This window comes from Phoenix dactylifera, unplaced genomic scaffold (genome assembly GCF_009389715.1).
Source record: "Phoenix dactylifera cultivar Barhee BC4 unplaced genomic scaffold, palm_55x_up_171113_PBpolish2nd_filt_p 000392F, whole genome shotgun sequence".
In the NCBI taxonomy this organism is placed as follows: Eukaryota; Viridiplantae; Streptophyta; class Magnoliopsida; order Arecales; family Arecaceae; genus Phoenix; species Phoenix dactylifera.
Genome location: NW_024067838.1, coordinates 291,296 through 305,086, shown reverse-complemented (window position 1 = coordinate 305,086; position 13,791 = coordinate 291,296). Strand labels below are relative to the sequence as shown.

The 13,791-nt window shown below is 41.3% G+C and overlaps 1 protein-coding gene across 1 annotated transcript; it reads right to left on the bottom strand.

Annotated features, from left to right (window-relative positions):
* Positions 1-11,273: 11,273 nt before the first annotated feature.
* On the bottom strand, positions 11,274-13,018 carry LOC103702904 (gibberellin 20 oxidase 1-D). The gene is made up of 3 exons (XM_017841737.3): positions 12,293-13,018; positions 11,871-12,192; positions 11,274-11,786 (listed from the first exon to the last, which is right to left on the bottom strand). Exons 1-3 carry the CDS (start codon positions 12,844-12,846, stop codon positions 11,511-11,513), a joined length of 1,152 nt encoding a protein of 383 aa, XP_017697226.2. The 5' UTR covers positions 12,847-13,018; the 3' UTR covers positions 11,274-11,510.
* Positions 13,019-13,791: the final 773 nt, after the last annotated feature.

Sequence of the window (13,791 nt, the reverse complement as noted above, 5' to 3'; positions counted from 1 at the left end):
TTCTCTGAGAAGTCTCATTCCCCTCACCACCCGATGGGCCGCTGCTCTTTTTATCGTGTCCTCCTCTTTTCCCCGCAAATGCGATGCTCCCTCTCTCGGCCCCGGCCCTGATGGGCCACCACCTTTGTCGTTTCCTTTGGCCCCGCGTCTTTTGGCAGCCCCCGTGCTCTTTCGACTGAGAAATCCCCCCGGGATTCAGCTTTGCTCGCCACCGTCCTTTTCCCCTTGCTGCCGTAGTTAGCCAAACCGGCAAGCCGATGTGGGGTGCTACTGTCTGGGATCGATGGGAAGGGGGCAACAAGCGAGAAACCTTTAATTCTTACCTTAAAGCCTAACTTTTCCAATTTATTTCTTTTATGTTTAAAGTTTGAACTTGCTTTTAAGAAATAACATCAACCCCAAAAAAACTAAATGCTTGTCTTCTCAAAATGTGATAAGGGTGGCAACGAGAAGCGCCAAATAAGAAAAGTTTACTATACATTATTTATGTGGCATGAGCAGCCGTATGTAATACGAATTCTACACAATATGCATTAAGAATAGAAAATACAGATTGCACGTAACTGTATAGAATCAAATCTACATATAAAAGCAAGATATGTGCAGTTGACAGTGCAAAGGGTGATATCCGTAAAAATCCACACAATATGTAATAAAAATGAAAAATATAGTTTGAGTGTAACTATATAGAATCAAATCTATATATATGAGCAAGATATGTGCAGTTGGTGGTGCAAGCCGTGATATGTAAGACTCCCCTTCAAGTTGGAGCATGGAGGTCCATAATACCCAACTTGCACAGTAAATCCTGAAAATATTCAAGACCCAAGGCTTTTGTAAAAATATCAGCAAGTTGTTGACCGGTGAAAATGTGAGTAGTTGATATGAGGTGAGCACGTAATTTTTCGCGAACGATATGGCAGTCAATCTCAATGTGTTTGGTATGTTCGTGAAAGACAAGGTTCTGAGCAATATGGAGAGCAGCTTGATTGACGCAATAACAGAGCATTGGTTGAGGATGAGGCACAATAAGATCATGGAGAGGGGTTTTGTGCCTAGTGAATTTGCATGTGATGGAGGCTAAGGTGTGGTGCTCAACTTCAGTATAAGAGCGTGACACGGTGGATTCCTTCTTGGTGCACCAAGAGATAGGACTGATGCCAAGTTAAATAAAAAAAATCAGTAGTCGAACGCCAAGTTCAGGGCCAACTGGCCCAATCGGAATCGGAGTATGCGGAAAGTTAGAGTGTTGGTGGCAGAAAAAAAAAACCCTTGGCCTGGTGAGGACTTAATGTAGCGTAAAATGCAGATGGCAGCATTGTAGTGGGGTTGTATGGGTTGATGCATGAATTGACTAAGAATGTTCACTAGAAAGACAATGTCAGGGTGGGTGATAGTAAGGTAAATCAACTGACCCACTAGACGACGATAAGAACTTGAGTCAAAAAGGAGAGCACCATCAATTTCATTGAGCTTGAGATATTGTTCCATCAAAAAGTAAGCAGGACGAGCAACCGAATATCCACTGTTAGTGAGGATATCTAAGACATACTTGCATTGATTAAGAAAAATACTAGCAGGGGAGCGAGCAACCTTATGACCAAAAAAATACTTCAATGTGTTAAGGTCCTTGATTTCAAATTGGCCGGTAGGTAAAGTCTTGAACTTGGTGATTAGTGCAATATCATTACCTGTGTGAAGGAGATCATCGACAAAAACTAGAACAAGGATAAAAAAGGAACTTTGTGAGAGAGTAAATAATGAGTGATCAGCCTGAGAATGGCGGGATCTAGTGGAAATTAAAACTGAAGAAAACTTAAAGAACCAATTACGAGATGCCTACTTGAGATTGTAAAGAGACTTGTGAAGGCGACAAACACAATCTCTCTCTGCTTGCAATAACTCGGTGGAGGAAGCATATGGACCTCCTCTATCAAATCACCATGGAGAAAGACGTTATTGACATCTAATTGATGAAGAAACCAACTGCGGACAATAGCGATGGCAAGAACACAATATACTGTAACTAATTTTGTAATGGGAACAAAAGTATCTTGGTAATCAAGTCCTTCAACCTAAGTGTAGCCCTTAGCAACCAAGCGAGTTTTATGATGCTCAATGGATCTGTCAGCCTTAAGCTTAGTTTTGAATCTCCACTTGCAACCAATGGACTTTTTCTGGAAGGGATTGAAAGGTCCATGTGTGATCCAAGGCTTGAATTTCAGCAACCATGGTGTCATGCCAATGAGTGTGACACACGGCTTGAGAGTAAGTGGTGGGATCCGTGTGACGAGAGAGAGCAGATAGAAAAGCCAAATGATTGCTAGAGAAACAATGACATGAAAGGAAAGAAGACAATGAATGAACCGTACCTGAGGAGTGCCAATGAGCAGGTGAAGCCATGGAGGATGTGGATGGAAGAGTGGGACATATGTAGTCTTGAAGGTAGGTGGGGTGCTTATGGGTAGGTTGAGTGAGAGATTGAGGGACAGGAGGAGCTTGTGGTGCAGGAGCAAGGGTGAGAGGAGGTAGGGATGAGTTGGTATGATTGGGAGACGTGGAGGAAGTTGTTGAAAGAGAATCAGGTAGAGATATATGCTCAGGAATAGGAAGGGGTAGAACAGAAGTAGATGAATTGGACATGTTCATGTGTTGAAAAGGATAAATATTTTCATGTAAGGTGTCGTCCCGTGAAATAAGGATATGTTTGTGGTGAAACGAGTAGGGGTGCAAATGGATTGGGTCGGGTCAGGTCATGAGTGACCTCGACCCAACCCGATTTCTTGTTCGGATCCTAATTTTGGATCCAGACCCAACCCAATAGAAGATCAGATTAGGTCGGTTCGGATCCACCGCTACAATTTTTGACCCAACGGATCATTCGGATCGGGTCGGGTCCATGTATAACCCGGACCCAACCTAAAAAATTTGGGTCCGAGTCGGGTCAACCCATTTATGGCTTCAGAACATGTGTTTGCACCCTCGCGGGCTATAACCCATAGGCCCAAATAATTTTACAGATTCGGGTCGGGTCGGGTCGGATCGAGTCGGGTCGTAAGATTGAAAATCTAAAATTATCCAAATTTTAAATCGGTCAGGTCGGATCGAGTCGGATATGAATTTAGTAAACTCAGACTCAACTCGAAAAATAGATTGGGTCCAATTTTAGGACCCGGCCCGGCCCCACGGGTCCTTCAAAACAGGTCGGGTCAAGTCTAAGCAGGTCGGGTCGCGTCGGGTTACGGGTCAACCCGACCCATTTTGCAGCCCTAGAAGCGGGTATCCTAAGAAGATATAACAAAATGCACAAGAGGAGAATTTATCGTGATGAGTGCAAAGAGTTTGAGCATAACATAAGCAACCAAAAACATGTAGGTTCGTGTAAGATGGTGGTTTATTGAAGAAGAGGTCATAAGGTGTTTGATGGTTAAGATTAGGTGATAGTGTGCAGTTGATGAGGAAAGTAGCATGTAAGATGCATTCGCCCCAAAAGGAGATTAGAGGATGTGCCTAAAAATGTAAACAACGCGCCACATTAAGAAGATGACGATGTTTTCGTTTGGCACACTATTTTGTTAGGGCATTTCAACACGTGTGCTCATGAAAGATCCCATTTTCGTGAAAAAAAATGGATTTTAGTGGATAAAAATTTCTTGCCATTGTCTACGCCAATATTTTGAATGAAACATTAAAAATAATTTTTAACATGAGCTTGAAAGTGTTGAAGGCAACTGTAAGTATCGAATTTCGGGCGCATTAAGTAAACCCATGTAGCCCATGAGTAATCATCCACAATAATTAAAAAATAGTGAGCATCAAAATTAGATGGTGTGGAATAACCCCTGCAAATATCATAGCAAATCTGATGAAAAATAAAATGACTGCAAATTTTATTCAATGAAAAAGGTAAACATGTTAGTTTGACTGCGAACTGTTGAGTTGATTTGCTACAAAATGTGAACTCCATTTTCCTTCAGTGAAGCTATGAGTGTTGTGGGATGGAGTTTAGTTAGCAGGATACCCATGCAGTTTGTCGCAAGTAGTTTTCCAATGTTTGAGAGCCCCACGGTGATCACATTTAGGGCGACCACAACCTCATCCTTTGAAGTCAGAAGAACGATTATGATTTGGATTGTGATTAGCCACCATTGCAATAGCATCAAAATTAGGAGTGGAAAGATGAAGTAGGTAATGTTTTTCTTCCTGATGAAGGATGGACTAGATTTTGCTCATAGAGGGAAGAGGATCCATAGCCAATATCTGGCTTCGCATTGAAGCATAGGACTCATGTAATCCCATCAAAAATTGAAAGACATGTTCATCAGTGAGGGGTAGAAGTCAACATACCTAACTCGTCCCAATAAGACTTGAGAGTCGTGTAGTATGTAGAGATGGACATAATATCCTGACTCAAGGTACATATGTCAAGCTTCAATTTGAAGATGCAAGGATTGTCGCTTTGTGAAAAATGAGCTTCAAGATCCAACCAAATAGCACGAGGACTATCAAGATAAATAAGGTTGTTGACAAGAGTTTTATTAATAGAATTAAGGATCCATGATAAAATCATGTCATTGCAGCAGTCCCAAAGTTGGATATCAGCGAGAGAGCTAGGTAGTTTGTTAAGAGTGTCGTTAATGAAGCCTAGTTTGTTTTTGGCATTGAGTATCATTTTCATGGCTCGTTTTTAAGTGGGATAATTGTCTCTATTAAGTGGAGTTGAGACCAGAATACAACTCGGGTGATCTGCTGAGCAAAAAAAAATAGAGAGATGAGACATCTATGTCTGGTTAGGATGTCTGATTGAAAATGAGAGGATTGTCGAACATGGCAGAAGTGGAAGATGATGATTTGGTGTTGGACATGGCAGCAGCTAGAGGATCATGTACGCTCTGATACCATAATAAGAGTGGATGAGAGGCACCAAAGGAGAGAAGTTTTCTGTATATTATTCATATAGCATGAACAACCGTATATAATACAAAGAAAAGGAAACAAATCCCACACAATATGCATCAAGAATGAAAAATACAGATTGGGGTAACTGTACAGAATCAAATCTATATATAGGAGCAAGATATGTGTACTTGACGGTGCAAGGTATGATATTCCTAAAATCCCACACAATATGCATCAAGAATGAAAAATACAGATTGGGTGTAACTATGCAGAATCAAATCTAGATATAGGAGCAAGATATGTGCAGTTGATGGTGCAAGGCGTGATATTCATAAGAAAATAGAAAAGGAAAAGAAAATGTGTTCATGGTTCAAGCTACTATATTGAAGCTTTATCACAAAATAGAAAGAAAAAATGTCACAAACTTGAGTAGATAAATTACCATAATGTGGATATCTACTTTTTTTCTAGTGAATTTAAAATATTGAATATATAAACTGAAAGCTGTTCATTTAATTCATCACATTTTGGATTAAAAGATCAATATACAAATAGAAAAAACAAATTTAAAGAAAAATGGATAGATATAAAAATAGATAGAAAAAGAACTAAGAACTAAAAATAGCCTAAAGTTGAGTAGGAAAATTACTGCAAATTGTTCTCTAAGAAAATTGTAACAAACCGGTCAATATTGATACTAAAAGTTGAGATGTATAATCAAAAGAACGTTATAAATTTAATCAAAATTTAACTTGCAAGATCGATTTACTTATGTTAAATTTTAGTGATGACTCGACCTAACTTTATAGGTTTTAGCTAAAGCTATTCACCTGCATAATATTGCCAAAAGTAGAGAAATACACTCGTATATAAAAAGGAAGTGAGCAAGTTTTCAACCATTTTCTTTACTTCATCTCTTACATAGGTCCTAATTCAATTATCAAAATCCAAAAATACAGTGTCCAATGCATGGATCTTGCGGAATTTTGAAGTACCAAGTTAAATTTACTTTATTGCTTAGTTTATGAAATTTTATCTTTTAGCTCTTTTTACGTTAATGAAATTGTGCATGATTTTTGCATTGTATGGAATCCATAATTTGAGACAGGCTAATATAGAAAGTTAGGTTAAATTGTTTTATTCCTTCAGAAAGTTAGGATCGGCAAAAACTTACATGTATAACGTTAGAGGTATTTTATGAAATTCTAAAATCTGAGACAAGAGGTGACCCTAAAAGATTTAGAAGAAGGTACTTTTTTGTAAACAACATTTTAATACAATATTCTCATCAAGTGCAATGAAATCCCTCTATTATAAACGACAAACATTTAACAAGTTTTATAACTAAAAAAGGAGGCAGTTTTATACAGGCATGTACAATACGAGTGTTGCTTCCTAAAATTCTAAAATATGAGGAAGATAAGTCATTCAAAAGAATTTAAAAATACAAGTTATACAACTACTGATTTTTTTAATCTGCATAAGAAAAACATTAAAGTCGTATCAAAAAAAATATTAAATTTCATTATCTTGAATGTTTGGTTTATAAAAGAAAAAATGACCTATATATGCATGCAGTTGAGGAAATAAATCCTCTCTTGTTGTGTTTGGTTTGGGAATAAGAAAAACAAAAATTGCACAAGTTATGCTTATAAGCACAGTTATACCAAAAGCTACAAATTGGTCAGGTTGACCCGTGGCCCGACTCAACTTGACTCGCTTAGACCCGACCCAACTCGGTTTGGAGGACCATGGGGCCAGGTGGGGTCCTAAAATTGGACCTATTCTATTTCTTGGGTCGGATCTGGGTTCATTGAATTATTTGAAATTTAGATAATTTTGAGTTTTCAATCCTACGACCCGACCCAACCCGATCTGAATCTATAAAATTATTTAAGCCTGCGGGCTGCAGCCTGCGAGAGTGCAAACACAAGTTCTGAAGCCATGGATGGGTTAACTCGAATCGGATCCAAATTTTTTTGATTGGGTCCGGATCATACATGGACCCGATCCGACCCGAATGACCCATTAGGTCAAAAATTATAGTGGTGGATCCGATCCAACCTAACACGATCTTCTATTGAGTTGGGTCTGAGTCCAAAATTAGGACCCAAATAAAAAATTGGATTAGGTTGGGGTCACTTGTGACCCGACCTGATCCGATCCATTTGCATCCCTAATTATACCTTAAGTTATTCCAATTTTGTTGCTTTATAATTTTTGGAAAAACTTTTGAATGGGGTTCTTCTTTGTCCATAAAAAATTAAAGTATGGTACAAATGATAGCTTTTGGTAGGATTAACTGATGATAGCTCCTCCTTGAAATAGTTATGTTTGGCATAAGCAAGTTTGACTAACTATCCCTTAATTAAGCTTGTTTTCTAAAACCTATATTTGGCAAGCATAAGACTCGTAGCAAGCCTTATGTCCGCTTTACTCCTCAACCAAATATAGTGCTTAAACAATTTGGCAGATATAAGACATATTTTTAGCAAAAAGATATAAGACATATTTCAAGCCTCATGCTTGCTTTATTGCCTTACCAACTTTGCCTGTGAGAAGTTAGAAGCCAAATATGCATTTTATGTTATCATGCAAGAACTTAATGTAATTGATTATCAAAATCTAGATGTAGTGCAAAGGAAAGAGCACCTTTTGATTTAATTTTTATTTCTTTTTTACCATTCTATTATTTGTCACGACATTTTACGTAGGTTTTGTAACAAGATAGAACTTCGTGCATGTAATTTGCTTTTTCTTTGAATTTTTCAGACAAAGCTCTTTCTTACACTTCTAAAACATAAAAATCAAAATTTTCTTAATTAAGAATTCCCATAACAACGTTTTTTTTTTTTGTTGGATTTAATGTTCATGTCTTGGACCTGAGCTTGTCTTATTAACAATTCAATTCAGTGTTTTCTCATGTGATGTGCCAAAACATAGAATATTTCTTGATGTCCATGCTGTCTCTAACAGCTTAAGACCATAAACTAAGACATGAAATCGCGGCTTGTCGGGAAGAAAAGAAAAACCAATAGTATGGATGAAGGGAGACTTCAGAATGCCTTCTCAAGAAAAGAAAAGAAAAAAAAAAAAAAAAAAAGCTTCTTAATGGTCTATCTAAAAACTACCCTGGAAAGTGAAAAGAAGTAGACATACAGACAATAGTTAATGTTTTTGAACTGTCTCATAATTTAGGATTTTGTTTGCTTAAGGAATTGAGATAATTAAGCTAACCACTAAAAAGGTGATATCTCCGTTTCTTCTTACTGAAAAGCAGTGCAAACGATCGTTTGCCTCGTCGGATAGGAACAGACTCCTCCCAATTGTTGGCATGTTGAAAAGTACTACAGAACTATAGACTAGGTCCTGAAATCAAAGCAAGAGAAATAAGGCTTGAGAGTCCATAATAGTTGGAACACTAAACTGCCGTTATTATGGAAATTGCTAATGATGCCCGTGAGTCTGCCATCCCAGCTTCAATCAATGTACTGCTCTTAGTCGCAATTACAATTGAGATGTGGCCACTTCGGTGGTTTAGCTACCAACTCCCACGTTCCCCGTACTCAATTACTACTGACAATGCTATGCATGTGTCGTCACCCCATTGTCCATTGTCTTTTAAGAAAACTCGCACTCCGAGGAGTACGGATGCTGCAGTTTCTCGTGAATCCATTTGATTCGTAAAAAAAAAAACACTAAAATATTTTTTAAAAAAATATAATATTTGAAAAATAATTATAACATATTTGGTTGATTATAAAATTGTGGCATATTTGTGGAGATGTTAGATTCGTGAATGAAACCACAACGCCAGATTGGGAGCGGCTGGAGTAGGCGAATCTTCGACACGTCTGTTGCTTGTGCCGAGCTTCGAGCGGCATGGGATGGCATATCTTATGCGAGGCTGGTGCTGGGCGCGAATCACATATTTTTCAAGAAGGATTCGGTCACGGTGATTGAGGAGGACTCAGGCCACATATGTATACAGGGAAGCTAATGGTACTGCTGACTAGGTTACTTCCTGTGAGGATTTGTGCGGGCGTATGTTTAGTCCCATATCGATTATTTGCTGGGTAGATCTTGGGTACTTATACAGGATCAAGGAACCCAAATAATACCTTCCGGCTAGCCATTTTGGGTGAGGTCCTGGGTTGTTATAAATGGTATCAGAGCCGATCCGGCCCATAGCCTATGTGGACTAGAGGACACTGCAGCACGGATCTGTTGGGGCTGATCACGGGCCAATCGTGGTGTTTGTGATTAGATTTGAATAGATATGAACCCTTAGCCTGACGAGGACGTCAGGATTTGAACGGGGGGAGTATGTGAGGATCCGTGAGGGCGTGTGTTTAGTCCCACATCGGTTATTTGCTTGGTAGATCTTGGGTACTTATACAGGATCAAGAAACCCAAATAATACCTTCTGGCTAGCCATTTTGGGTGAGGTCCTGGGTTGTTACACTTCCTATGCAGCCCACCACTTTGGAGGTTTCATTTGGACGAGCTACGGGTCAGTGCTTGACCCTTTATTTAGTTTTCTATTTTCTGTTCTTGTTGGCCGTATTCACATCCGTCAAGTGTGAGCCACCGTTGTACAAAAAAAAAAAAGAGTAACACATTTCAGAATAACTTATTTTCATCTGAGCATCCATTTTTTCTGAAAAAGTTGTATAAAATATTTATTATACTCTTAATAAAGCGAAAGATTTTATTCATGAATTTTAGTGGCTCAAGGGTATTTTTTTAAAAAAAAATTAATGGGCGGAATAGTAGCTTTCCAATGTTTCCTGTAAATTTTTTTTTTCATGAGAATACTATTTTTCATATACATCTACGAAGAAAGAAATCAGTCCAAATATGGCCTGGGAAAGCAGTTTGGATATCTATACCATCAATGATTGGAAAATTTATTAGCGTTGAAGCACCCTCTGCTATATAAATAGATGGATGGACAGGCAGATAGCTAGTGAGTCCTGCTTTGCTTTGCTGGTCTCATAAACTCCTATATTCTAATAAGAAGGGAACCTGTTGTGAGAAAAAATATATATTCCAACAGAAGGAGTCTAGAATCAGAAGGCAAGCGGTCCATATACATGCATCCGCGAAAGCCCTGTTCACCAATCAAACATCGCCAATCCCCGTTCTTATTTTAACTCGTGTGGAAGCATACCGTGCGCGACGTTGATCAGCTTCCGAACGTATCCGATCTATTTCTGTCGCTAAAGGAACAGATTTAACGTTGTTGACTGTCTCGACCGTTCGTCCCTCAGCGTCCTCTCGGGCATCATTGCAGCTCAAAAGTTATCATACAATGTCCTTTTCCCAAGCATTCAAAGACATGACATCACGAGTACGAACGGCAGCAGGGCACGAAGATGGCTAACGTTGGCATGCAGCAGATCCATCCAGTAATCGACTGTTTCGCGTGCAGCTTTTGCATCTCGATTACTGGCTCGGGAGGCGGTGGTCTCGTGTCATGAAGGGGAGGAGTAGTAAAAAATAATAACAGTAGCAAGAAAACACTCAACCAAGCGAAGCCGTATATATTTAAGATTGTGCGTCCGCGATAAGACGTAGGTGGCGGTGAACCGGGCGGAGAACGAGACAGGGTGGGGCTGCGGTAGCCCCGGGTGGGAGGAGGACAGGAACAGGACTCTCTTTTCCTCGCGCGCCACGGACAGAGGAGGAGATCGAAAACAAATGCTGCCATGTGACGCGGGGCGCTTTGGACGGGAGCGCCAGGGGGCAGCCCTTGTCCTTTGCCTTGGCGGCAGCCAGGGACGAAGACAAAGAGAGTAGAAACAATATATATATATATAACACTGTGTGGATCGCGAGCTCCGTCCCCATCCCCCACCCCCACGCCTTTTTATATTTATATCTTTCGAAGAATGTTGCCAGGCAATTTATTCTCTCCCACCTCTGCCTCTCTATCTCTCTATCTCCAGTGTCGATGCTAGTGGCTTGTAGTTGGACACGTTCCTAGTCTGGTATAGAGAAGAGAGGTGAAGAAGGTAGAGTCCAAAACCTAAGCAAGAGTATAAGGATGGATCAAATCGTCCTTGCCACCAGATCAATTACCATGGTGGTCCTGGTGGGGAGGCGCTAGGTGACAAAAGAGAAATAGAAAAAATCCAGTCGCAGAACAGGACAAGCCAGTGCTGAGAGGGTAACGATCCGTTCGGCTCTTTGGCATGTCGTCGTCCCTCCGTCATCATCACCATTCTCCCGTCCTCGTAGAAACATGTGCCACAGAAGCTTGTTCTTTTGCCTGCTCCTCCTATCATAGCCTAAAGTTTGTTTCTCCTCGTTACTTTTGTTCAGATATGAATTAAAGGATGAAAAAAAAACAAGAAGAAGAACAGAGAGAGTGATGGCAAGAGATGTGCTGGCCTCTGTGAGAAATTTATTTTACAGTGGTATTAACAGTGGCAAACAAGTTTTTATCTTACTCGTACTTTTGCTTCATTCCCCAGCCGCATTATTTCTTCACACCATACCTTCCTCGGTATCCGATCCCCCCCCCCCCAACACACACTAACTAGCTAGTTAAATCCAAAAGGTTTGATGACATTTAAAATTGATAGAAAATCCCCCCAGCCATGTCATCACAGCGGCACGGGGCCCTCGGCCTGGAGGATCCACTTGGTGAAGGCGTCGAGGGTGTTCGCATCAGCCCGGTAGTGCTTCTGGGTGAACTCGAGCAGCGCCGACCACGTGAAGTCCGGGTAGGCCCTCGGGTGGTCGGCGCCCACCAGCCCCAGCGGCGGCCGCACTATTTTGTTCATCTCCGGGCAGAGAAAGAAGGCAAAAGACTTCCTCGCCACCTTGCTGTTCACCACTGCCCGGTGCAGGCAGCTCTTGTACCGCCCATTCGACAACGCCTGCAGATCCAATACCAATACCATCAATACGAAGTTCATGAAACATTCGAAGTCAAAGAGTGGATTGGCGTTGATATCGTATACCATGAAGGTGTCGCCGATGTTGACAACAAGGGCATTGGGTTTGGGGCTGACGGTGTGCCACTTGCCGTCGGCGAACACCTGAAGGCCGCCGACGTCGTCCTGGTGGAGGATGGTCAGGGAGGTGGGGTCGCAATGGGGGCCAGTGCCGAGAGTCAGGTCCGGCTTCTGGCACGGCGGGTAGTAGTTCAGCCTCATCATCGAATCATTCCCTTCGAAAAACTCCCGATAATATGCCCGCCCCACCCCAAGACTCATCCCGAGAATCTCCATTATCGCCAACGACAGCTTGCTCATCGCATTGCAGTAGTCTTGGTATACCGTGCTGCAAAACCACAGTAATGAGAGCAGGTTTAATCATAAGGAAAAAAGTGTTGGTTTCTATTACTATTTTTCCTTTTGTCGATCTTGTTCTCCTGTCCTACCCGAAGTGCCGGAAATCTTCGCCAAGAGTGTGGACGAAGTAGTCCTGCACGATATCTGGAGAGAGAGGAGAGGAGGAGAAGCGAAAAGAAAGGGTCTCCTTCCACGGGAGCCGGTTGGCGAACCTCCCTGTAAAGCTGCTAGCGTAGCCGCAGCTGTCGCCGGGCTTTCGCTGGGCCCTCTGCTTCTCGGCGAGCGGCATCAGAAAGAAGGCCTCGACGCAGCGGTTGGCCTCGGCGAGGAGCGCCGAGGGGATGCCGTGGTTGACGACGTGGAAGAAGCCGTACCGACTGCACGCCTCGCCGACGAGTCGGGAGACCTCGGCCACGGCGGTGGGGTCTCCGGAGAGGAAGCCGCCGAGGTCGATCAGGGGGACGGAGAGCTCCTCAGCAGCATCCGGGGTGGGCTTGTCCTCCTCCGGCCAGACGAACTCGACCGGAATGTCCGACCGCTGGCTGAGGACGGCAGCGTCAAATACCAGCGGAGGCGGTTGCTGGGAGGCGGCGGCGGCGGTGGCCATTTTGATCTCCATCGGGGCAGGAGAGCGGAGTACCATGGGTGGATGGAGAAAGAGGAGAGGAGGGAAAGGATGGGAGGGGTTGAAGAACGGGAGGAGAAAAGCCGGTGTAGGAAAGTATGGAATGTTAAGGATTCAATCTCTTCGTATCATCTGGCCTAACTGCTGCCCATTTTATAGCGGGAGGAACGAGGTGCGCGGTTTGACTTCGCAGTGAGTAATTCCCGGTGCAGCAAATCAGAACCATGACGAATATTTTATTCTAAGTGATATCATTTTAAAACTTGGGGAGCATTACGATGATTTTATTATTATTATTATTATTATTTTATGAAAGGTTCTTTCAATGGGGAAAGGGCTGAATGTAGGAGTTTGCTGTTGGGAACGGAAAAGCAAATCTACTCGCACAGCCATATCGAGGTTCCAATGACTCAGGAATCCCCCAGTAATGGATTTATACCCAAAAAAAAAAAAAAAAAAAAACCTTATAAGCAACTTGGGTAATGATGAAGGATGGAGGGACTTTTCACGCCAAGCAAGTATTCCGTAAAGCAAATGGAACTGGAGATTGAGTGGCTGCTTATGTAGCTAGTCATTCCGATAGTACCCTATAGGCTGGTGATAGGAAGTTATTCTTGGCACTCCGAGGCATTTTGTTTTTTAATTTTATTGGATACATCTGTACTCATCAGATATGATCCATCTATCTTAACAAAAATAAAAAAATTAATAGTTACATATAACTACATATCATGACAATATAAATGAGGAGAGAGAATGCAATTTATTATAGTAGACAATATTCTAATTTTAAGAAATGGTAACTTAGAGAAGCTTAAGCATATTTTTAGGAAATATATAATAGAAATAGTAATTTGTCATATTTTTGATTTGATGGTTATAAAATTTATTTATCTAACATATGTCTGCATCTGTAATCATACTTTGAATATATAAAAATTTATATCTGATTAAATATTTATA